This window comes from Odocoileus virginianus, chromosome 9, assembly GCF_023699985.2.
Source record: "Odocoileus virginianus isolate 20LAN1187 ecotype Illinois chromosome 9, Ovbor_1.2, whole genome shotgun sequence".
Classification (NCBI taxonomy): Eukaryota; Metazoa; Chordata; class Mammalia; order Artiodactyla; family Cervidae; genus Odocoileus; species Odocoileus virginianus.
The window spans coordinates 5665327-5690750 of record NC_069682.1 but is presented as its reverse complement, the minus strand read 5'-3'; the positions used below and the strand labels follow the sequence as shown (position 1 = coordinate 5690750).

At 41.5% G+C, this 25424-nt stretch overlaps 1 protein-coding gene across 2 annotated transcripts in view; it reads right to left on the bottom strand.

The window, feature by feature from the left end:
- Positions 1-12131, bottom strand: part of SPTLC3 (serine palmitoyltransferase long chain base subunit 3) — a 155973-nt gene extending 143842 nt beyond the window's left edge. The window contains exon 1 of one of the 2 annotated variants that reach the window (XM_020892013.2): positions 11702-12131. In XM_020892013.2, coding sequence (XP_020747672.2) covers positions 11702-11812 — 111 coding nt within the window. In that variant the 5' untranslated portion in view covers positions 11813-12131. The remainder of the gene's footprint in view (positions 1-11701) is intronic. The other variant, XM_070471898.1, reaches the window with a different exon arrangement.
- Positions 12132-25424: the final 13293 nt, after the last annotated feature.

The window sequence follows — 25424 nt, the reverse complement described above, 5'->3', positions numbered from 1 at the left end:
ACAAAACATGAGTCATCTGACTGGTATAAAGATTGATAAAACACTTTAAAAAAATGTAAACTGATATTCACGACCTATTTATTTCAGCCATTGAGTCATTTTCTCAGGCCACCCTGTGGAGAACTGTTGTATCTTTGCATGTAGGCACTGATGCAGTGGGCTTTGGAAGAACTGATCAGTGAGAAGCACAGCCCAATAAATGAAATGCCAGTCCCTCTTGCATAAACTTACAAACCAGTCCATCAAACCTTACATAAGTTGTGGGATTTTCCAAGATACCCTCGTTATTTGCATGGTTTGGCAAAAGACCTTATTGTCAAGGGCTCAAACAGGGTTTGTTTCAGATTTTGCACTTTGAGAAACAGTACTGTGTAGAGGCTCTAGAAATTGGCAGTGGATAGGGGTCTGTCTTATCCCGGATTGGCCGTTTTGAGATATTGGGCAAGTGAGTCTCAGTTCTGCCCTTTACTCTATTGAGAAATATGTTGCTAAGACCTAGAAAATGAGATAACATGCTTCTCTGAGATCTGAGATCAATTCTGCTGTGAATATTCTAGCGTTTGAGAAGATCTGGAGCCTGGTTTCTTTCAGACTATCAGAATAGATGACTGGGAAACATGCCATGTTGCAAGACCTAAGAATCTTTACCACGTCATCAATGTCATTGCTTCAGGGAAGTTAAACAAAGGAACCAAGAAGTGAATTGACTTGCATTCCCATGCTGGGTCTGGAAGCAAGGCTTCGTGATGGCATGCACTTAAAAATGAAATTGAGGATTCACGAAGGCTCAGAAGAAGGTAATTCTGAGGAACACACATGCTATATGCCATAAACATGTAAAGACAAAGGTCAACGGTTTTTAAAGAAAGATTTAAAGGAAAGTCAATGATTTTTAAAGAAAGATTTATAGGAAGTTGTGCTATCTGGTGTGCCATGTAAAATCACTTTGCTGTCCGGCTATGGAAATCTAAGATAGAAATTAACTTTATTCAAGACTTTTACAATCTCATAAATTTAAAAGAATTACTATGACTGACCCCCAGAGCTGCTCTTCTAAGTGTAATGACCAAAATAGCACTTCATCTCTTGCTATGAATATATTTACTGAAGAATAGAGGCACTGATTTTTTTTTTTAACTTCCTACCTGTTTTTATAAGGAATAGTTGATGGAGTTGGTGTGCAGAGTAACGGCCTACTGTGTGCCCAGTCCTTTGAGAGGTCCCTGAACTTAGAGGCAAAAATATCTGAGATTCTTGTCCAAACTCTTTCCCCTTCATCCATGTCTCTTTGGTCTCATTATTTTTCTGAGCTCAGTTTTTTCCATCCATGAAATGGGTCAATAGACTTCAAAGCTTCACAGCATTGTTACGAGAGTCCAACAGGATCTTGGATATAAGGATCATTCTGCTGATGCTGAAAGTTAAAGGGGCCAAGCACTGGTTAAATTTCAAGAAATTGTTCTAAGTCTTCACATGTGCCATCATATCTATTTCTTACAAGGAATCCATTGGGCAGACACTACCATTATCCTCATCTTCCAGATGAGGAAACCGAAGCACAGAGATTAAATCATTTTTCCAAGGTCACAAAATGATGACGTTAAGCTGAAATTCAAACCCAAGCAGTGCAAAGGAGAGGCCCTGCTCCCAATCTCTATACAATGGTTCGGTTTAAGAGAACAGGAGGGCTGTGAGATGTGGCAGCAGTTTATGTGATATTACATGCATGTACACTAAGTTACTTTAGTCATGCCTGACTCTTTGTGACCCTGTGGACCATAGCCCACCAGGCTCCTCTGTCCATGGAATTCTCCAGGCAAGAGGGCAAGAGTACTGGAGTGGGTTGTCATGCCCTCCTCCAGGGGATCTTCCCAACCCAGGGATCAAACCTGCCTCTCTTATGTCTCCTGCATTGGCTGGCAGCTTCTTTACCAGTAGTGCCAACTGGGAAGCCCTTATGTGATAAAAGGGGTCTTACTAGCCTCCTACTACTTGCCTTCCATGTGGGTGATTATCTGACTTCTTTGAATCTTGGATCCTTATATATGAAATTTGAAAGTGACAGGTGAGAATTAACAATATTTCAAAAAGTATAAACATTTGGTGGGATCTTGTGTGTGGCAGCAATCATTAACTCTAAATAAACATTGATTTTTCTGACATATTTTTTCTAAGATACACAAAGAAAGAGGCTCCCTCCATGTGTCTTTTATTTTGGGAAATAGGAAAAAAAGAGGTCTTTACATCTTACATGAGACAAATGCAATTTTGCAGCATCAATTTTGAAGTCAAAGCTAAAGAATTTGCAATAGCTGGTACCACTATGAATCATCAAATACCTTACTCCCTGGCTGTTTACTTTCACAGGTGGGAGGTTTCCAATAAAATGGACCTTTCCAGAAAGGTCCTTGGTTGAGATATCAAGAGACTAGAATGATGAGGGCATCTTACACTGGTGTGACGTCTGAGACAGCCACTTAACTTTGTTGAAATTCATTCCTCCACATGCAAGAAAGACAGGGCATGGAATGGAATTGTAAGAATTTCTATACTAAGTTCCTTTCCTGTTAGCTGGATTATACTAAAGAAAAAAAAAATAAAAAAGGAAATGGCTCTTGATCCCTGCAGAATTACAGATGTATAGCAGGGGAGTTTCTCAAGAGGGACAGTCTCTGCTGAGTCTTTATTTCATCTCTGCTGTGCTGGGCTAAGTCGCTTCAGTTGTGTCTGACTCTTTGCAACCCTACTGACTGTGGCTTCTCTCTCCTACCTACCAGGCTTCTCTGTCCATGGGATTTCCCAGGCAAGGACACTGGAGGGGGTTGCCATGCCCTCCTCCAGGGGATCTTCCTGACCTAGTGATCAAACCTGCATCTCTTATGTCTGTTGCATTAGCAGGCATGTTCTTTACCAATAGCGCCACCTGGAAAGCCCATCTTTCATCTCACTAGATGTGAATTTACACACCACTCAGTTTTTTTGTCCAGGGGTTAAGCTTTCCAGTGTCAAGTGAGTGGTTTTTATAAATCTTGCTACAGTCAAAACTACATTATGAAACTCTTTCCAACAAGAGAAATCAAAATGTGATGTAAGCCAAAATTCAATGTAAATTTTGCCTCAAAAGAAGAAAAAAAAAGAGTTATGGACAAATATTGAAGTCCGGCTAATACTTAGGGTTGGGATGTGCTGATTCTACAACTTTCTTTGAAATGCATCAAACATATGGATTAATGGCTGGGTAGAGGGATGTGCAGACAGAAAAAAGTGTGGTAAAAGAAATATAGAAAAATGTTAATCGCAGATTCTATGTGGTAGGTATATGAGTATTCATTGCAGAACTCTTAATTTTCTGTAAGTTTGAAATTATTCACAAAAAAAAAAAAAAGAAAAGAAAAAAGACTTTAAAGAAAAAGCTTTTCTCTCTCTTTTTTTGTTTTCCCTAGTGATTAAAAACACAGACCCTGGGGCCAGTCTCCACTAACAGGAGGTTTAATCTTAGGCAAGTTTACTTAACTTTTCTATAATATAAAAAATGCTTTGCATAATTAAGTTCATAAGGTTCTGAGAATCAAATAAGCTTGTATTTAGAAAGTTCCTAGCATACAGTGTGATGCAAAATTTGTTAAATTAAATTTTTAAAATCATCTCATATACAGGGTCATGAATGGGAAAGCAGGTTATTCTGACTTTTCTTGGCTATGTGATCCTGAGAATGCAGAATTTTTATTAAAACCAGATAACAGGTCTCTATACCCTGAGGTATTAGTCATTTTCCCTCTAATCCAGGCATATTTCATCTTCTATTAAGAGGTAGTAGAATCATCAGGATAAATTAATAATATTTATTTCTATTTTAATTTCCTTTAAAAAGTTCTGCTTGCTGAAAGGGTGTTCCCTAACCACAGGCTTAGAGTATACTTAATATTTGGATATCGACATAAAAGTATGTAGTGATCTGGTCACACAAAATAATCTAGCTATCTACTGATTTTTAAAAAGAGGGAAGTAAACAGTAGTCATGTTCTCCAACAAAGGATAAGAAACCTTTCAATACTAATTAATTACTAATAATTAAATTAGTAACTAATTAATAAGAGGTTATTATTACAAAACCTACAAAGTAGACTATGTGTCATATGGGTGGGGCCTTTTCCATCTTTTAAAGAACCAGCAAATGGCAAAGGAAATAAAAAAAGCTGAAATCAGGTCTTTAATCACCATGCAACCATTATTGAGCACCTACTGTGTACTGGCTCTGGTCGAGGTTTCCGGGGATACAGCAGTGAGTAAGATGGAAATCTCAGCCAGAGCTGAGCTCCCATTCTAGAACCAGAGAAAGGCAAATACAGAGGAAATAAATCTGTGTGTGTATGTGCAGATGGTGTTAAGTCCTAAAGAAAACAAGCAGTTAAGGGAGGCAGGAAGCAAGGAGTTCTGCAATTTTGATAGGATTGGGAGTAGCATTTGACTTGAAAGGAGGGAGGTACCGTCACGTGGGTTTCTGGGAAGTGTAAATGGGAGAGGATGTGGAGATATCCCCAGGTGGGTGGATCCTGGGCTCCTGGCTCAGGTGTGACTGAGCACAAGCACCCAGAAAGCAGAAAGCACCCAAGCACCCAGAAAGGGGAAGGAGCTGAGTCGTGGATGGATCAGAGAGCCCGTGGCACCTGTGCTCATTGTAAGGCTCTCAGCTTTCACTCTGAGTGAAATGGGGCCCACGGGGAGGATTTGGGCAGAAGAGTGAGCTCTTGATGTCATTTCAACAGGATCATTCTGCTGCTGTATTGAGAGCAGTCTTGCTGGTGGTAGTGGAGGGGGAGCAAGGTGGAAGCAGGGTATGAAATTTAAAAGATGTCTATAAGTTTTTTAATCATCTTTCCATTGAGAAGTAGGTGGTTTTTTTTTTTAAAATTTGTTTGCTTTTGCTTTTAAAAGAGACTTTAATTACAAATCTAGTACATTTTTACCCAGAGCTTTGGAAGAGAAAAAATGCAATTGCCATACGACATCACAAAGCATTCTACTTTGTTCTGTCTTCATTTATAACACCGATGAAAAAAAATACAATGCAATTGAAAAAAAAAAATCTCTACACTTACAAGAGTCTTGCATAATAAAGACAGGCTGCCTCAATCAAAGTAGCCTCATAACAAATACAGTAACAACATCATCGACTTGCTGTTCTTAAATTTACGTCTTTACTTTTGGTAAAAATCTAAGTAGGCATTATATGCCTGTTTATTCTCAAAGACTGTGCTTGAACCTGGTGGGCTTGTGACTGCTTCAACAGGTGTTCATGAGGCTGCCCTCTGAGGCTAGGGTACAGTAGGCCGTGAGAGTTCTGCTTCACTTATGAGAAAATTCTTGGAGCCCTCCCTGCTGGTGGGGACATAAGGGCGATCCAGCCCACAGTCTTGGCTTGCCCTGTTTCTCAGCCATCTCAGACTGCATGGGGCATCGGAGTGAGGACTCCATCTTGCAGGCGAGTTCTCCAAGCTCAGCTGTTCTAGGTCCAGCTAATTGAAGTCCTAGGTATCACGGAACAGGGAAGAACTATCTCTGCGGGGTGTTTTCCTACCCAGCAGAGTCCATGATCATAATGAAACGGTTGTTGTTCAGTGTCACTGTCTTGGTATGGGTGGTTATTCAGTGGCAGATAGCCAGGAATGGGGAAAAAGGATGAGGCTTCCAAAACCATCAAGGTGAGAGACTGTGGAGGCTGAGACCTGAGAGGTTACTGTGGGGAGGTGAGGAGTGGTCAGATTCTGGATATCCTGTGAAGGGAGGATCATGAATTTGCTGACTTGTTCAATGTAGAATGAAAAAGTCATGAACGATGCCATGTTTTTGTTTTGAGCCACTGGAAGAATAGAGTTGTCATTTTCTGCAATGGGAAAGACTCTAAAGGAAGCCTGTTTGGGATAGAGGGGGTATCAGGGGCTCAGTTTAGGCATGTTAAGTTGGAGATGCCTTTGGTCCTCCAAGTGAAATATCAAGTAAGCCATTGGAAATGGCATATGTATGCAAAATACATAAACATGTATAGTGATGTTCGTATAGTGATGGGGCAAGGTCCAATCAGGAAATATTTACAGTTAGGAAAGAGAAGGGGTACAAGGACTGAGCCTTGGGTCACTCCACTGTTTAAAGGTCAAGGAGACGAGTAAAGCCAGAAATAGACACTGCAAAGGAAGAGCTGGTGATATAAGAGGGTCATAACCTGGAAGCCAAGAGAACAAAGTGCTTGAAGGAGGAGGAATGATTATTTGTGTCAGGTGCTGCTGACAGACCAAGTAAAATAAAGCCACCACTGGATAAGGGAATTCAAGGCATAAGACTATCATTTATTGAGCATCTGTTGCATGCCAGGCATTGTATTGAACATTCTTAAAATAGCAGAAGAGGAGTTAGAGATAGCTGTAGGCTAACTTCCACAGATAATAGCTACCGTTTATTGCCGGGTACACATGAGGAGAGCCTTGCATACAGTATCTCATCAAATCTTCACCATTGCCTTATGAGATGTGGATCAGAGACATGAAGCTACTGTTCCAATGAGGCACAGCTAGTAAGGGTCAAACTAGTACTCAAACCCAATTCTAGCTGATGTCAAAGCTCGTTTTCCTGCTATCATTCTTCCTTAAGTGGTTCCCTGGGAAATCCTGAGGGGTGCTTGGTTGTGAAAAGCCACCAGAAAAGAAATATCTCCCTGGAGAGTTCATTTTCACTCAAGGCTTTAAGGCAGGATATAAACATAGTTTTATAGTAAAAGAAATATTTTGAAAATAGTATTAAAAAGTGGGGTACAAAATTCTAATATAAAGTTTTTAAATAGATTAATAACAAGTGGTCTTGTTGAATCACTTTGGCTTATATGTGTGTGTGTGTGTGTGTGTGTGTGTGTGTTTTCTCCTTGGTAAGTCAATTTATGAATCCCTTTACCTTGACTTCTCTGGAAAGACGGGTTTGTTGGTTTTTCTGACCGGGGTGAGAGTTAAGCTTCTTAATCTGGGGACCCGAGAAAGTCTAGGAACACATGAACCTTCTATATGGAAAATTCTGCAATACAGAAAATATCTATTAGCTTCCCAAAGGATCCTTGATTTCCCAAAGGAAAAGCTCTACTTGGCAATGGAAATAAGTCAGGTATAACATGTAGTTGACAGGATAATCATATTTACACAAAGCTGTTTTCCTGGGCAACTTGTGAAAACCCAGTTATATCATAGCTAGAGAATAATAATGGTCACCAAGATATATGAGTGCACTGTCTAACAAAAGGTTTGTATGTCACTTCCTATAAAGTTTGAGAGAGGAAGATTGAGCAGTAAAATGGTGTCAGTTCTGTGACTTCTTGACACCTAATATTTGACTTCAGGGTCTGTCTGGGAAACCCAGTATACATGGTTGAGTCAGGGTTGTTCCTCAAACCTGCACACTCCAGGAACATGTATTAATATAACAACTCAAGAAAATTAAGAAGATACATCTATTGCTTTTTAAAATATAAAATAAGTCTACATTAAGAAGATCCAAGTTCCCTGAATCACTCTATTTATGATTTCTTATTTTTCTCATCCTGTAGCTCAGAAGGACTTCCCTGGCTGCTCAGCGGTAAAGAATCTGCCTTGAATGCTGGAGATGTGGGACATGCAGTTTCGATCCCTGGGTCTGGAAGATCCCCTGGAGAAGGAAATGGCAACCCACTCTAGCATTCTTGCTGGGAAAATCCCATGGATGCAGGAGTCTGGTGGGCTATAGTCCATGGGGTCACAAGGAATCGGACAGAACTTAATGACTAAACAACAATAGTTCAGAGATTACAGATTTGTGGCTGGTAGCAAAGTCTCCTTGAAATCTACACTATTGGCCTTTTGAAGGATTAAATGACAATACTTAAAAATTAGGATATTCTCTTCCCCCCCTCCCCCATCTGGATTTCCAGCTTCTTTTGAAAATCATAAAATCTGTCAATACAACACTGCCCTGAGTAGTTGTTGTTGTTACCTGAGTCGGTTTGCTCTACTCAGGTAAACACGTGCTTTGTTACCGTTGTCTAGTTGCTAAGTAGTGTCTGACTCTTTGCAACCCCATGGATTGTAACCTACCAGGCTCCTCTGCCCATGGATTTTTCCAAGCAAGAATACTGGAGTGGGTTGCTCCTTCCTTCTCCAGGGGATCTTGCTTATCCAAATACTGATTGTGCGTCTCCTGCGTCTCCCGCTTGGCAGGCAGACTCTTTACCCTTGAGCCACCTGGGAAGCCCTAATCCACGCTGACCGCTTTCTGTGGTCCACACCAGGCCTTGCCAGCCTGCTGGGTATTTGTCATCTCAACCTCTGCTGTAATCAAATGATCTACAAAGTGGAAAGCGTTTGAGCGAAACATTATTTAGAAAGAATTGTGATGGATGAAGTCAATTATGGAGAACAGTTTTGAATATTTCTCTGAGCTGTGCTCATAGTGTTTGTTTCCAAGTGTTTAATTTGTGAATTAATGGCCCAATGACTTTCTATCAATAATATGGTGGCAACAACTTCCCACATGAATTTATGGGTCGGCATACTTTAGAATTTCAGTAAAACAACATTAGTTCAGGCCAACGAAGAGATAACAATACTGAGTAGGAAGATTAAAACAAGTGTATTTCAAAATAAATGTAGTGGATTCCTTGAGAATAATTAGGTTAACGTCAATCTACTTCTACTTGTGTTTCTAAAGAGAATAATTTTCTAGGAAACTTTAACCAATAGATAAAATTAATTTATAATTGGAAGATATTAAATATACTTTAAAATATATATTCTTTCAATTAACAAAACGGCTAAACCTGAACACACGCATCCTTCTTTGCCTGCTATTTCCTCATAGATAAGGGAGCAAGTTACAGACCTCCTTAGGTTGAATAATTACACTTTGAGTTTGACAGCATTTAAATGATTGTGCTTTTGCATTGGTGACCTATGAGTTCACTGTGTTTGGTTTTACCAGCCAGATACTCATCTTAAGTGAGTAAGAGTGAGCATTTTTCATAAGACACTCACCTTATGCAAAATACAAAATAAAACAAGATAAAAATACAAAGCTTAGGAAAAGGAATCGTTGCTAATTATTGATGACCAAAACTGTTTCCTCAAATTGAAGGCACTGAAAATGGTTGTAATAAGATTGTAGAATGATTTTTCTAGGCATTTTAAAGAAATAGAATACCCATGTGCTTACATGTTTATTGTTGTTTAATAAATCGCCACCATTCTTACAACAAGACCACTTGTTTGCTCAAGAATCTGTAATCTGAGCAGGGCCAGTTGGGGACATGGAGAAGGAAATGGCAACTCACTCCAGTATTCTTGCCTGGAGAATCCCATGGACAGAGGAGCCTGGGTGGGTGGTGGGGGGGGGGGGGGGGCAGCCACAGCCCACGGGGTTGCAAAGTCGGTCACAACTGAAGCAACTTGGGAGCAATAGGGACAGGTCATCTCCACTCCACAAAGTACAATGGGAACAGACAGACTCCAGGGCTGGGGCACCCACGTCTGAGCCAGCTGACTCACGCGGGTGACCAGCTGGCACTGCATCTTGCCTGGGTTACTTGGTTTTTCTCTGCTTGGGCTTGAGCTGCTTTGGCTTCCTTCAAACATGGTGGCTGGGTTCCAAGAGTGAGTTTGTTCCGTGAGGACTGGGTTCAAGGTGCAAGCCTTTTGGTCAAGACTTAGTTTGCTTAAGGTGTCCTCAAAGCGAAATGGACTGAAACCAGTGACTGAGGATCATGATGGTAAAGGCAACCACACCTACAGCCACAGAGGGGAAAACAGACCCTTGTCTGCCCTACTGCCCTAAGAACTCAGCAGGGTTTCTTCTTTCTGGAACATACTTTTTAAGCCATAATTGAAGCTCTCAGGGGAAGCCAATTTCAACTTAGTAACACCTAAATATATCTGAGCAAATAGGTCCTGGATGTTCCTTCCTTTAGAAAGAGCAGTTGGAAAAGGCAGTGGCTGCCCTAATATTTCCTGCTGTTCTTAGGGAAGTGTCAGTAAATTCAAAGTTCTTTACAGTCTTGTAGGAGCACTTAGTAACAAATCTGGATTCTGGCTTTTCTTTTTACTTAGGAGTGGTCGTCACCACCTAGCTAAGTCTCCAGCCTCAGACACTAGAGGGTGGTTACAGAAACTAAGATAAAGTAGAGACAGAGAGAGGAATTCCCTGAAGGCATTTCTGCCCACACGAGAGCCCTCGGGGTTGGGATGGTTCAGAAGGTGAGTAAGTCAGGGGTCAGTGTTACAGTCATTCTAGGGGCAAAGAGAGTCTTGAGTGGTAGTGATCTCAATTGATTCAGTGATGAAAAGTTGGTGGGAATTAGTATGATCCCTCTCATGCAAATAATGAGACTTGAATAATTTTTCTTCACATTATATTGGAAGGGCCAATAAGGTCATTCAGGTTTGTCAGGAAGATAGCATGGAAAAACCTGAATGAACTTTTTGACCGACCCAGTAGTCAGCTGGAGGAGGACAGACCTGAGGATTTTAGTAGGCACTTCAAGGCTAGGGTAAGGTCTTTTGTCGAGAGAGGAACACATTCTGGAGACTACAGCCTATTCACAAACGACCCAGACTCCAGAGCGGTTCCCCTCTCCACCTCTTTCGTCCCACTGGACACATGAATTTAATTCACTGAATTGTGGGCTGGCCTCCAAACAGCCTCACCTGTCCGGTGATCTTAGAACCATCAGATTTCCCCTCCTTCCCCCCGAGTTCTCCCGAGTGGGTTCCTTGCCACCCAGCTTCTCAGAAAAGCTGTTGGTTTGCCTATGCTAATCTGCTCCCAAGCAGGTGAGATCACCCTGCTGCTCCTGTGGCTCAGAGCTGGGCATCCAATGAGAAGCTGGGGACTGCCTGCTTGTTTTCACAAGTAGCTTGCAGACCCGGCTTGGCTCCCTCTTTGAATAAGATGACAACATTTTTCGGGTTCCTCCTCCTCCTCCTCAGCACATTCCCCTCAAACATTCTGCCACAGCAGGAGTGCATTTTTTTTTTTAAAGCCTCACAGGGGAAAACAATTCAAAGTCTGTTTGGTTCCTGTGTGCAGCATGTAACAATAAGCCACGCTTTCTGAAGTGTCTTATAAAAAGGAATGCTTGTGATGTCAAATTTCAAAGAAAGACTTTGGCCCCAAATCAAGCTGTGAGTTCTGACAAGGCCCCACGGAACCCCGAAAAGAAGTCGCCTTTCAAGCAGACAGGCATTGCTCCTCTACCAGGGGAAAATACCACCCACTCCACATAATCTCAGCAGTGTTTACTTTCACTTCCTTTTTTATTTCTCATGAAGCATGGTGAAGGCAGTCTGTTGTGATTTTCTGAGGGACCGAAATTCAGCACAAGAATTTTAGCCTTTGCAACTGTGCTCCCTGAAACGCTTGAGAGAAAACAACAGTCTAGTAGGGATGTTTGTACATTAGGGGTTGAAAGCTCTTGGATCTACATGTCTCCTCTCCTATATAGAGAAGAAAGTCCCTCCTTAACCCACATCTAAACTTTTTAGTAGCCAAGCATTTGAAATGAGCCAAAGCGAAGACTCCAAACATGGAAAACACTTCCTGCCAAGGACTTTTCAACGAGGACAGCTACAAAGAGCTTTACAGAAAAATATTGAAGTGTTCCGGTCATTCAGATGAAGGGGTAGGGATCGCCTCTTACCTGAGCTTCTTTCACCACCCCGTTCTTCCAGCAGTTTCCCCCGTGACAGTCGGCGGCACGCTGATTGTGAAGCGTCCCATTGCAAACAGCACCACCTCCAGGATCAGCCATTTGTGGAAATCGATGGAAGCCCCAGACTCCCTTCCAGAGGCCCTGGGAGAGCTTGAGTTTTGAAGTTGGTGAGAGGATAGGATAAAGCACTTCAGACTGAGCGCTTGGAGGAAACCTACCAATCAGGCTTTTCCAGAAGAAGAGCAACAGCCTATCTTTGGGGCAGATCTTTGAAACTAAAAGCAAAGGATTACCTTAACATTGCGCAAATCAGAATGTGGCCTCCATGGCAACAAAACTGCTCCTGAAACTACAAAGGAGATTGCCAGCTCCTAGCCTGGACTGAGGCAACCGGCAGGCTGCAAAACCCAGTGGCAAACGGTGAGGAGGCTGGCCGGGAGGTGGAGAATCTTTTAAAGACACACACACACATACCACGGCACACTCCCCAGGTGTCTCCTACCAAAGACGGTCAGTGCTGAATTGACATTTACCCCCTCCTCACCCTGCTCCTGCATCTAATTACATTTCTGGTTGTAAACCAAGGTCAAAGTCAACACTCCTTTTTGCTGTAAAAGAATGTTCAGAAGTGGTTGGCAGGGGTAGAGGGAGGAGAGATGGGAAGTTACTGTTTAATGTCGGAGAAGATGGAAAAAGTTGGGGCATGAATGGTAGTGATGATTGCTATGTGAATGTACCCGATGCCACTGAACTATACACTTACAAGTGGTTAAAATGTTAAGTTTGATACCATATATACTTTACCATAATACCAAAATGGCAAATGAAAACTGTTCAGAACCTATCTTGTGTTAAAACCAGTGACATCAAGAAGTACTAACTGATCCAGAAACATGTGTGTCCAGTCTCTGGGTCAGGAAGATCCCCTGGAGCAAGGCATGGCAACCCACCCCAGTATTCTAGCCTGGAGAATTCTAAGGGCAGAGGAGCCTGGAGGGCTACAGGCCATAGGGTTACAAAGAGTCGGACGTGCCTGAGTGACTGAACATGCATAACTGCATTACCTTTATTATGTGACCTTGGGAAAGCAGTTTTCTCTCTTTTTTGCCTTTATTTCTCCAACTATAAAATTAGATGAAGCCCTTTTTGTGGGCTAACCTCTGATGGGGGAGTTTGTTATGAACACAAGTATTGGAGGCAGCATCTTAGCCCTGATAGCTCTGGTTCTTATTCTCTCAATGCACCAGTCACCAGACCGATCTAAAGCCCTTGTGATGAGACAGATTGTTGGCCAGCATTAATTATTTACAGCCTGTCTGAGTCCTTCCAAGCCTGCCCTCGTGGTTCTCTTGAACGGAGACTTCTTTAACATCACGCCTTAGAAAACAAATGCATTTATTGGGCCAATGAACACAAACAAGCAAACGCAACAAAAAGACAGAAGTAGCCCTGTTGTCAGAGCCTCATGTCCTGGTTCTCAGCTCTTTTGGGCAGGGTTTGTTTCCCCTCCAGGAAGATGTGGCAGAGAGAGGAAGTGATCAGAATGCTTCTCCCAACCATGCTTTTGCCTGTGAAGGTATCCTTTCCCATAGAGACCTGGGCCAAAAGATGGAACTAATACCAGTGCATGTGAGATATATCGCCAGTGGGAATTTGCTGTATGCCTCACGGAACTCAAACCAGAGCTCTGACGACCTAGGGAGGTGGGATGGGGTGGTGGGACCTGCGAGGGAAGTTCAAGAGGGAGGGGGCATGTGTATACTTATAGCTGATGCATGTTGATGTATGGAAGAAACTGACACATTATTGTAAAGTAATTAATCCTCCAATTATAAATAAATACATTTTTAAAAGTAATAAGTGTGCCCTCCCTTTCATGTCTCAGGATTAGAATTTTTATTGTATTTCTCCCAGCCTTTGTCTTCAAGAGAGAATGGCTCTCTTCTGTGGTTGTTCCACTAGGATCTGGGAGCTAAATCTGTGTTGGCTTATTTCCTTCTAGATTTATATAAAAGAAAGAAGAAAAAGTAAGAAGGAGTGCAGATAACTGCTGGTCTGACTGCCTCACCTTAGAAAAACACATTCAATACATGGTGTTATTTTAACTGAGCTCTATTGACCCTACAAAGTTATTTTTGAGTAAGGATTTTGATGTAAAACTTCTGAACCTTAGATGCTTCCACCCTTTCAGCTCTTTTCCCTCTTCCTCCTCTCCATCCCTGTTCTTTTTGAATTTCCTGTTTTTTCCTTCCCCCATCCTTCTTTCTCCCCCTTTTCTTCACATTTTTTCTTTCTTTCTTTCTTTTTGACAACGGGGCAAAAACCACATGTAAAGAAAACATGTCAAGGGGAAGGCAGGAGGGACAAGTTAGGAATTTGGACTTGACATATACACACTTCTGAGAAGGAACTGGCAACTCATTCAAGTATTTTTGCCTGGAGAATCCCATGGACTGAAGAGTCTGGCAGACCATGGGGTCACAAAGTCAGACATGACTGAGGGACTATATGATGATGATGATGATATATAAAACAGATAAATAACAAGGATCTGCAGTATAGCACAGGGAACTCTATTCAATATCTTGTAATAACCTATAATAGAAGAGAAAGTAAAGAAAAGAATATGTATATTTTTATTCATACATATGTACAACAGAATCACTTTGCTTTACACCTTAAACTAAGACAACATTGTAAATAAACTATATTTTCAGTTCAGTTCAGTCACTCAGTCATGTATGACTCTTCCTGACCCCATGGGCTGCATCACGTCAGGCTTCCCCGTCCATCACCAACTCCCAGAGCTTACTCAAACTCATGTCCAATGAGCCAGTGATGCCATCCAACAATCTTACCCTCTGTCGTCCCCTTCTCCTCATGCCCTCAATCTTTTCCAGCATCAGGGTCTTTTCCAATGAGTCAGTTCTTCTCATCAGGTGGCCAAAGTATTGGAGCTTCATCTTCAGCATCAGTCTTTCCAATGAATATTCAGGACTGATTTCCTTTAGGATTGACTGGTTTGATCTCCTTGCAGCTCAAGGAACTCTCAAGAGTCTTCTCTAACACCACAGTTCAAATGCATCAATTCTTCAGTGCTCAGCTTTCTTCATAGTCCAACTCTCACATCCATACATGACTATTGGAAAAACCATGGCTTTGACTAGATGGACCTTTGTTGGCAAAATAATGTCTCTGCTTTTTAATATACTGTGTAGGTTGGTCATAACTTTTCTTGCAAGGAGCAAGCATCTTTTAATTTCATGACTGCAGTCACCACCTGCAGTGATTTTGGAGCCAAAGAAAAATAAAGTCTCTTACTGTTTCCATTGTTTCCCCATCTATTTGCCATGAAGTGATAGGACTGGATGTCATGATCTTCATTTTTTGAATGCTGAATTTTAAGCCAGCTTTTTCACTCTCTTCATTCACTTTCATCAAGAGGCTTTTTAATTCTTCTTCACTTTCTGCCATAAGGGTATGGCATATCATATCGGAGGTAATTGATATTTCTCCCAGCAATCTTGATTCCAGCTGGAGCTTCTTTCAGCCTGGCATTTTGCATGATGCAGTCTGCATGTAAGTTTAATAAGCAGTGTGACAATATACAGCCTTGATGTACTCCTTTCCCAATATGGAACCAGTCTGTTGTTCCATGTCCAGTTCTAACTATTGCTTCCTGACCTGGCAGGTCAGGTGGTCTGGTATTCTCACCTCTATAAGAATTTCCCACAGTTTGTTGTGATCCACACAGTCAAAGACTTTGGCATAGTCAATAAAACAGAAGTAGATTTTTCCTGGTATTCTTTTGCTTTATTGATGATCCAACGGATGTTGGCAAATTGATCTCTGGTTCCTCTGCCTTTTCTAAATCCTGCTTGAACATCTGGAAGCTCATGGTTCATGTACTGTTGAAGCCTGGCTTGGAGAATTTTGAGCATTACTCTGCTAATGTTTGAGATGAGTACAATTGTGCAGTAGTTTTAACATTCTTTGGCATTGCCTTTATTTGGGATTGTAATGAAAACTGACCTTTTCAAGTCCTGTGGCCACTATGGAACTTTCCAAATGTTCTGACATATTGAGTGCAGCACTTTCACAGCATCATCTTTTAGGATTTGAAATAGCTCTACTGGAATTCCATCACCTCCGCTAGCTTCGTTTGTAACAATGCTTCCTAAGGCCCACTTGATTTGGCATCCCGGATGTCTGGCTCTAGGTGAGTGATCACACTATCATGGTTTCTGCATCATGACGATCTTTTTTGTATAGTTCTTCTGTGTATTCTTGCCACCTCTTCTTAATATCTTTTGCTTCTGTGAGGTCCATACTGCTTCTGTACTTTATTGTGCCCTCCTTTGCATGAAATAGTCCCTTGGTATCTCTAATTTTCTTGAAGTGATCCCTGCTGCTGCTGCTGCTAAGTCACTTCAGTCGTGTCCAACTCTGTGTGACCCCATAGAAGGCAGTCCACCAGGCTCCCCCATCCCTGGAATTCTCCAGGCAAGAACACTGGAGTGGGTTGCCATTTCTTTCTCCAATGCATGAAAGTGAAAAGTGAAAGTGAAGTCGCTCAGTCGTGTCTGACTCTTCGAGACCCCATGGACCACAGCCTACCATGCTCCTCCATCCATGGTATTTTCCAGGCAAGAGTAGTGGAGTGGGGTGCCATTGCCTTCTCCTGAAGTGATCTCTAGTCTTTCCCATTCCATTGTTTTCCTCTATTTCTTTGCACTGATCACTGAGAAAGGCTTTCTTATCTCTCCTTCCTATTGTTTGGAACTCTGCATTCAAATGGGTATATCTCTCCTTTTCTCCTTTGCCTTTAGCTTCTCTTCTTTTCTCAGCTATTTGTAAGATCTCCTTAGACAACTGTTTTGCCTTTTTGTATTTCTTTTTCTTTGGGATGGTCTTGATCCCTGCCTCCTGTACAACATCATGAACCTCCATCCATATTTCTTCAGGTATTCTGGTCTATTAGATCTAATCCCTTAAATCTATTTGTCACTTCCACTGTATAATTGTAAGGGATTTGATTTAGGTCATACCTGAATGGTCTATTGGTTAGTTTCTTCAATTTAAGTCTGAATTTGGCAATAAGGAGTTCATGATCTGAGCCACAGTCAGCTCCTGGTCTTGTTTTTGCTGACTGTATAGAGCTTGCCCATCTTTGGCTGCAAACAATATAATCAATCTGATTTTGGTATTGACCATCTGGTGATGTCCATGTGTAGAGTCATCTCTTGTGTTCTTGGAAGAGAGTGCTTGCTGTGACCAGTCCATTCTCTTGGCAAAACTCTGTTAGCCTTTGACCTGCTTCATTTTGTACTCCAAGGCCAAACTTACCTGTTACTCCAGGTATATCTTGACATCCTACTTTTGCTTTCCAGTCCCCTATGGTGAAAAGGACATCTTTTTTTTTGGTATTAGTTCTAGAAGGTCTTATAGGTCACCATAGAACCATTCAACTTCAGCTTCTTCAGCATTATTGGTTGGAGCATAGACTTGGATTACTGTGATAATGAATGTCTTGCCTTAGAAATGAACTGAGATCATTCTGTAGTTTTTCAGATTACACCCAAGTACTGCATTTCAGACCCTTTTGTGACTATGAGGGCTATTCCATTTCTTCTAAGTGATTCTTACCCACAATAGTAGATATAATGGTCATCTGAGTTAAATTCACCCATTTTAGTTTGCTGATTACTAAAATATTGATGTTCAGTCTTGCCATCTCTTGTTTGACCACTTCTAATTTACCTTGATTCATGCACCTAACATTCCAGGTTCCTATGCAAGATTTTTCTTTACAGCATCAGACTTTACTTCTATCACCAGTCACATCCACAACTGGGTGCTGTTTTCACTTTGGCTCTATCACTTCATTCTTTCTGGATTCATTTTTTCATTCTTCTCCAGTAGCATACTAGGCACCTACCAACCTGGGGAGTTCATCTTTCAGGATCATATATTTTTGCCTTTTCATACTGTTTATGGGGTTCTCAAAACAATACTGAAGTGGTTTGCCATTCCCTTCTCCAGGGGACCACATTTTGTCAGAACTCTCCAGCATGATCTGTTCATCTTGGGTAGCCCTACAAGGCATGGCTCATGGTTTCACTGAGTTAGACAAGGTTGTGGTCCATGCGATCCATTTGATTATTCACACAGCCTGTGGCATAAACCCTCTTGGAGGAGGTAACCAATAAACCCACCATAAAGCTGCCAAGCAGACAACCCACAAACTGCAGAACAATTATACCGAAGAAATTCTCACACTGTTAAGAAATTTCTAGGACGCACAGCTGATTTTCCAACCTGGGGATCTGGCAAAGGGATTGATAACCCCCAAGGAATCTGACTTTGGAGGCCAATAGGATTTGATTACGGAACTTACACAAGACTGGGGACCCAGGAGAAAGGAGCAGTGACCCCACAAGAGACTGAGCCAGACTTGCCTTGCCTGTGAGTGTCCAGGAGTCTCCAGTGGAGGCGTAGGGTTGCGGCAGCCTGCTGCAGGGTTGGGGGCACTGAGTGCTACAGTGTGTGGAAACAGGTCCCCATTATCTTCACTACCCCCACCATAGTTTGGTCTCAGGTCAAACAACAGGGAGGGCACACAGCCCCACCCATCAAAAGAAAATTGAATTAAAGATTTACTGAACATGGCCCCATCCATCAGAACAAGACCCAGTTTCCCCCGCAGTCAGTGTCTCACAGCAGAAGGCTTCCATAAGCCTCTTATCCTTATCTCTCAGAGGGCAGACAGAATGAAAACTATATTTGATGCAAGTTAAAAACAAAAGAAAACATTTCAAACCACAGTTGAAATCTGCTTCTCTTTTTTTCTTTCTAATCTCAACTGCCAACTTTAGGTAATCACACAATGACCTTCAGGCAGTATGTACTACATGTTCTCACTTTTAAAACTGGTCTACTTGCCGTACCGGAATAGGTGAAATCCTGTTCAAACGTCAGGTACCTTGGGTATGTATAACCAGTGTGGCTATTGTTTCATATCATCTCCATTTAAAATAAATGTGGAGGCCTGTCTGAGTGAGTGGTGGTTTTGAGTTTAAAGATATCTACTGCTATTGGTCTGAATGTTTGTATGCTCCCTAAATCCACATGTTGAAATCCAGATTCCCAGAGGTGAAACTATTAGGTAGTGAGGCTGTTGGGAAATGATTAGGTCAGAAGAGTGGAACCCTTGTGGTGGGATTAGTGCCCTTGTAAGAAGCCTAGGAGTCTCTCTTGATCCTTCAGTCCTGAGGCGTTACATCAGAAAGGTGGCTGTCTAGAAAGATGGCAAACTCTCACCAGACACTAAGTCTCCTTTTGCCTTGATCTTGGACTTCTCAGCCTCCAGAACTGAGAGAAATAAATTTCTGTTGTTTAATGGGGCACTTAATTTATGGTATTTTGTTAAAGCAACCCAAATTGGTTAAAGAGTCAATCACTAAAACAAAAACTAAATATTGAGTATGAATAGCTAGGTGTGCTTTAGATCAACCAGTAAGCTCAACAAATGTTTGAATAATTACTGTATCTTGGGCCATTTGCTAAACCTTTCCACACAACAATGAACAAAACAGTAGTAATTTCTGCCCTCACAGGGAAGCAGTTAGCAGCACCTTGCATATCTTCTATTCAAGAGATCTCTTAATTGAAGACTGAAATAAACCTGCCCATTAGTGTATTAAAGGCAAAGATCTAAGTACTTAATTGATGGCCTTGTGGTATTTCCTAAAGGGACTTTTTTTTTTTTTGATCCATCTGCAAGCTTCTAGGGGCAGGCAAGAAAGGGGTGTTCAGAGGCTTGGTAGTGTGTTCTGAAAAAGTTCTGGGACCTATTGAGAAATGGAAAGTTGGTGAAAAATGGAGGAAACAAGCAAAACAAATGGTCGGAATTATATGGTATCTGGTAATCCATTAATTCTCAGTGATTTGGTCTTTACTTTTATAATAGAGGGTGATGCTAATGCAAAAACTAAAATTCCAACATGTTAGGTGACTCTCCTAAAGCCACATGAATATGGGTCAGAGTATGTTTTGAATTCGAGAATTTCTGGGTGCAGAGTGACTCACAGATGGGACATCTCTCCTTCAACTGTTATCCTGAAAATCATCAACCACCAAATAAAGAAGTAACAGAAATTTTTATGATTTGGGAAATTTGATTGAACTGGCCAAATAATAGCAAACTATTTTATTTAGCCTTTATGACCATTAAAATCCTGTAATTTATTTAAAAAGATGCAAAGATGTAATGACATCTCAGTACCTACTGGAATTTGATACTCTGAGATGCCTCTACAAGGAAGTACTTATACCTCTCAAAGAACTCAGTATGGAAAAATTCTCAGTGTAGAGAGAATTCTGTTCCAAAGCTTTTCTCATCAATTGTTTGTAAATAGCACAACAGAAGGAGGCCAGCTACTAACATTACAGAGGTCAGGTATTAGTTCGGTTTTTAAATTTGTATCAAGACATTTGCTAATAGAATGGCAATACTATTTTCAAGTTAGAAAAAAGAAAGTTTATTGATTTCTACCCCAGTGTCAGCAATAGCAGGGTAATTCTGCTTTTCTTCATGGTACAACCCTCCAGGGACAAGTGTCACCTAAGTCTTACAATAGCAATTACCTTCAGAATGTCCCTGAGCAAAGGACAGACAACCTTCCCTTCCCAGTGGATGCCCCAACATCTTGCTTATGAAGCTGAATATCTAGTAAAGAACCCCAAAACCTTCAGGGCTCAGACTCAAATAATAAACCTGGGTATTCCTAAGTAGTACTTGAGAGTCACTATTATAACTCTAGATACTTGGAAATGAGCTTTTGATGTCACTATATTTTGGGGAACAGCTATCAATTTTTGTTAAACCCCCAAACATTTTTATTTCTGTCAACGTGAATTTCTTTTTTTCCACTGGGGAATCACTGTATAAAGCAATGAGGATTTACATAAGGAGGCTTTAAAGTAATATTTGGCATATTAAATTTCAAATGGAGACCTAGTAAAGTTCAGTCTATAAACTTCTGTATGAAATAAAAATAATCACTTTCACATTGTTAATTGAATAATATGTGATTGATGTATGTTGAGTAGGCTAAATTCTTAAACGAACAATGCCATTTACAAACTTAACTAAAGCACTGCCTTCAAACACTTAAAAGTTAATTTAATACCTTTAAAATTTAAAACATAAAACACTTTTATTTTATTTTCTTTTGAATACTTTAAATGGGTATTGGGGAAACTTTTAGCCTGAGCAAGCAAAACCTAGCCAAGCACAAACGTGAATCATATAATTTTAATACATTAAAATAAATTTACATGGCAAATCCAAGTTCTTCTCAATATCCTAATACTGTCTATAAAATACTTAATATTCTGTTATGTGTACTAACTTAATGATTATAGATTCTTTAGCTCATTCACACACACAGATCATTCCTAAACTTAATAGACAAGTATTAATACTATGGGTTGATTTTCTTAACATGTCCCTATTCAATTCAATATTCCCAGGATTGAAAATGCAATCATCTGACTTTAAGGGACAAGTTTACCCTCTTGGGGAAGTTGAGGTTCCTGGTATCATTCCTAAGGGGAACGAGAATCAGCAGAGGTGTGAGGGCACTCATGGCCTTGGAGTCTGGGAGGGCTGACTCAGATCCCCAGGCACCGGCTGGCCCCACAGTTTGCCATCACTGAATGTACTGAATATAGTTCCCTGTGCTATACAGTAGGACCTTGTTGTTTATCCATCCTACATATACTTCATTTGCATCTGCTAACCCCAAACTCCCAAACCTCCCCCACCCTGTACTCCCTTGGCAACGAAAAGTCTGTTCTCTTTGTCAGTCGGTCTGTTTCTGTTTTTCAGATTAGATTGTTTGTACCAGAGTTTAGACTCCACATTTAAACCTTATCATATGACATTTGTCTTTCCCTGTCTAACTTTCTTCACTTAGTCCCATAAGCTCTAGTTCAGTCAGTCAGTCAGTTCAGTCACTCAGTCGTGTCCACCTCTTTGCAACCCCATGAACTGCAGCACGCCAGGCCTCCCTGTCCATCACCAACTCCCGGAGTTTACTCAAACTCATGTCCATTGAGTCAGTGATGCCATCCAGCCATCTCATCCTCTGTCGTCCCCTTCTCCTCCTGCCCCCAATCCCTCCCAGCATCAGGGTCTTTTCCAATGAGTCAGATCTTCTCATCAGGTGGCCAAATGGTTGGAGCTTCAGCTTTAACATCAGTCCTTCCAGTGAACACCCAGGACTGTTCTCCTTTAGGATGGACTGGTTGGATCTCCTTGCAGTCCAAGGGACTCTCAAGAGTCGTCTCCAACACCACACTTCAAAAGCATCAATTCTTTGGTGCTCAGCTTTCTTTATAGTCCAACTCTCACATCCAAACATGACCACTGGAAAAACCATAGCCTTGACTAGACGGACCCTTGTTGGCAAAGTAATGTCTTTGCTTTTTAATATGCTATCTAGGTTGCTCATAACTTTCCTTCCAAGGAGTAACTGTCTTTTTATTTCATGGCTGCAGTCACCACCTGCAGCAATTTTGGAGCCCCCAAAAATAAAGTCTGACACTGTTTCCACTGTTTCTCCATCTATTTGCCATGAAGTGATGGGATCAGATGCCATGATCTTAGTTTTCTGAATGTTGAGCTTTAAGCCAACTTTTTCACTCTCCTCTTTCACTTTCATCAAGAGGCTCTTTAGTTCTTCATCACTTTCTGCCATAAGGGTGGTGTCATCTGCATATCTGAGGTTGTTGATATTTCTCCCGGCAATCTTGATTCCAGCTTATGCTTCAACTAGCCCAGCATTTCTCATGATGTGCTCTGCATATAAGTTAAATAAGCAGGGTGACAATATACAGCCTTGATGTACTCCTTTTCCTATTGGGAACCAGTCTGTTGTTCCATGTCCAGTTCTAACTGTTGCTTTCTGACCTGCATACAGATTTCCCAAGAGGCAGGTCAGGTGGTCTGGTATTCCCACCTCTTGAAGAATTTTCCACAGTTTACTGTGATCCACACAAACACTTTGGCACAGTCAATAAAGCAGGATAAAGCTCTAGTTCAAGGGGTCTCCAAACACTGGGATCTAATGCCTGATGACCTCAGCTGGAGCTGATGTAACAATAATAGAAATATATAGTGCACAATAAATGTAATGTGCTTGAGTCACCCCAAGACCATCCCCAACCTGAGTCTGTGGAAAAATTGTCTTCCATGACACAGGTCCCTGGTAGCAAAAAGGTTGGGGACTGCTGCTTAGGTCCATTCATGCTGCTGCAAATGGCATTATTTCACATTTTTTACAGCTGAGTAGTATGCCACTGTATGTATGCACCATGTCCTCTTTATCCATTCATCTGTCAATGGGCATTTAGTTTGTTTCCACGTCTTGGCTGTTGTGAATTATCCTGCCATAAACATATAGATGCATGTACCTTTGTGAACTGTGGTTTTGTCCAGATATATGCCCAGGAAACGGATTTCTTAGAGCGTTCTTGATATCCTTTGATCTCCAAAGGAGTGGGAGGAAATCCAGATACTTCAGTGGGTTCCAAGTAGGGCTGAGAAGCAGCTGTGATGACGTTAGTGCCTTCAAGGCTTCCAGGAAATCAAGGAGGCTGTTAGTGAGTACCCAGAATGGCTAGAGGGGGACCACTGTGTGTCCTGGAGGCTGGTAAGCAGCAGGCCACCTAGTAGTGTGTGTCGGTGCCAGAGAACACCCAGCACAGCGCTGCGAAGCACTGGGCTTCACTGTTGCCGGGAGCAAGACTGAGCAGACAGCACTGCAGGCCGGACGTGGAAACCCAGGGCAGAAATGAGGTTGTTCCCTTCCTACTCCTTCCAGGGTGGGCTATCGTGTAAGCGCCCTTGGAATGGAGAGAGGGACAGGGGAAAACACATGACCAAACTGGAAATCGGAATTGACCAAGAAGTCACTGAAATTTCCAGAGAAAACTCAGAAAGTGACTGCATTAATTTGCCTGCTCTCTGATGGAAACTGCTACTTTTAACCAAGGTCAAGTGAAGTGTAGTTCTGACGTATCTGGGTTTTGTACACCACTGTGATTGAGAAAGTCAAGAATAACATATTTATCACGACCTACCTTGCTTCCTTCGTGGCTCCCCTGGTGGCTCAGATGGTAAAGAATCTGCCTGCAGTTCAGGAGACCCAGATTTGATCCCTGGGTTGTGAAGATGCCCTGGAGGAGAAAATGGCAACCTACTCTAGTATTCTTGCCTGAAAGATTCCATGGACAAGAGGGACCTGGGGTCACAAAGAGTCAGACACAACTGAGCATGCACACACACCTTTGCTTGAAGAGAGTCATACCCACCATTGCTGATGCAGTCACCGCTTCTGGCTTCCAACAGACGGTCTGACCTGCCAGCTGCTTCCTGCATCTCTGTGTACCTGAGCAGGTTCTCTGACCACAACATGTGCTCTGCTGGTGCAACGAGGCCAGATGTGCTGGGGAGTCACATCCCTGGAGCAATCCTCAGCCAATGAGGGCAAGGAGTTGTCTATAAAAGCCCCACACTTTTCTTCTCTATGGGGTGACCTGAGGGGTGTGCACAGTCTCTCTAGAGTCCCAGAGGGATTGTGCCCCTTTCCCTTTGACAGTAGCCCTTATGTGAAAGCATCTATTGTTAGCTTTCCTCCTTTCCTGGTTTTACCTGTCATTCTTCTTGAAAACACCTCCAAATAAACTGCTTGCATCCAAATCCTTGTCTTAGAGTCTATTTGGGGGAAACCTAAACAAAGACAAACAAGGCCCAATTAGTCCATCAGATCTGTTGATCAGAGATCCGATTGGATATTTTGAATTATGACATCAGATTGCCCTGAAGATTATGAGAGATGGCATATGAAAAACCTCAAAACATTCATTGAGTAAAACATCAATAAATTTGGGAGAGAGACAGGAAAGCTGTGCTCTTGTGCTTCCTACAGGAAATGTTTGCCAGATATTTATGAGAAGAAGGTCTCTACACCCTAGTTAGGGGAAGGAAAGCCATGCATTTTGAGTTACAATATCATAAAAGCCCTAAACATTTGAATGAGGAACAAACTCAACAGATTCTTTTAGCATGTATTTTATTTGGAGAAAAAGAAAAATGGATATATCCTTTCTTTAAAGTTTTCCTGGGCAGAGACCCTGTTTTTAGCTACTAAGGGATGATAAATGGAAATCATGTGCTCAGTGTCTTTATTAGTTTTCTATTGTTGCCGTAATAAATTATCAAAGACTTGGCTGAAACAGCACAGATTCATCACCTTACAGTTCTGTAAGTCAGGACTCTGACATGGCTCTCATTGGGCTAAAATCAAGGTATCAGCAGGGATTGACATATATATACACACACACAATTGATACTATATATAAAATGGGTAGTTAATGAGATCCTACTGTGTAGCTCAAGGCTCTGTGGTTAACTAAATGGGAAGGAAATCCAGAAATGAGGGGTGTATTTGTGTGTGTGTGTGTGTGTGTGTGTATTTGTGTGTGTGTGTGTGTATACATATAGCTGATTTATTTTGCTTTATAGTAGAAAATAACACAGCATTGTAAAGCAAATATACTCCAGTAAAAATTAATTTTTGAAAAAGCTATCATGTGTTACATCCCTTTCTAGAGGCTCTAGGGGAGGATCTGTTTCATTGGCTTT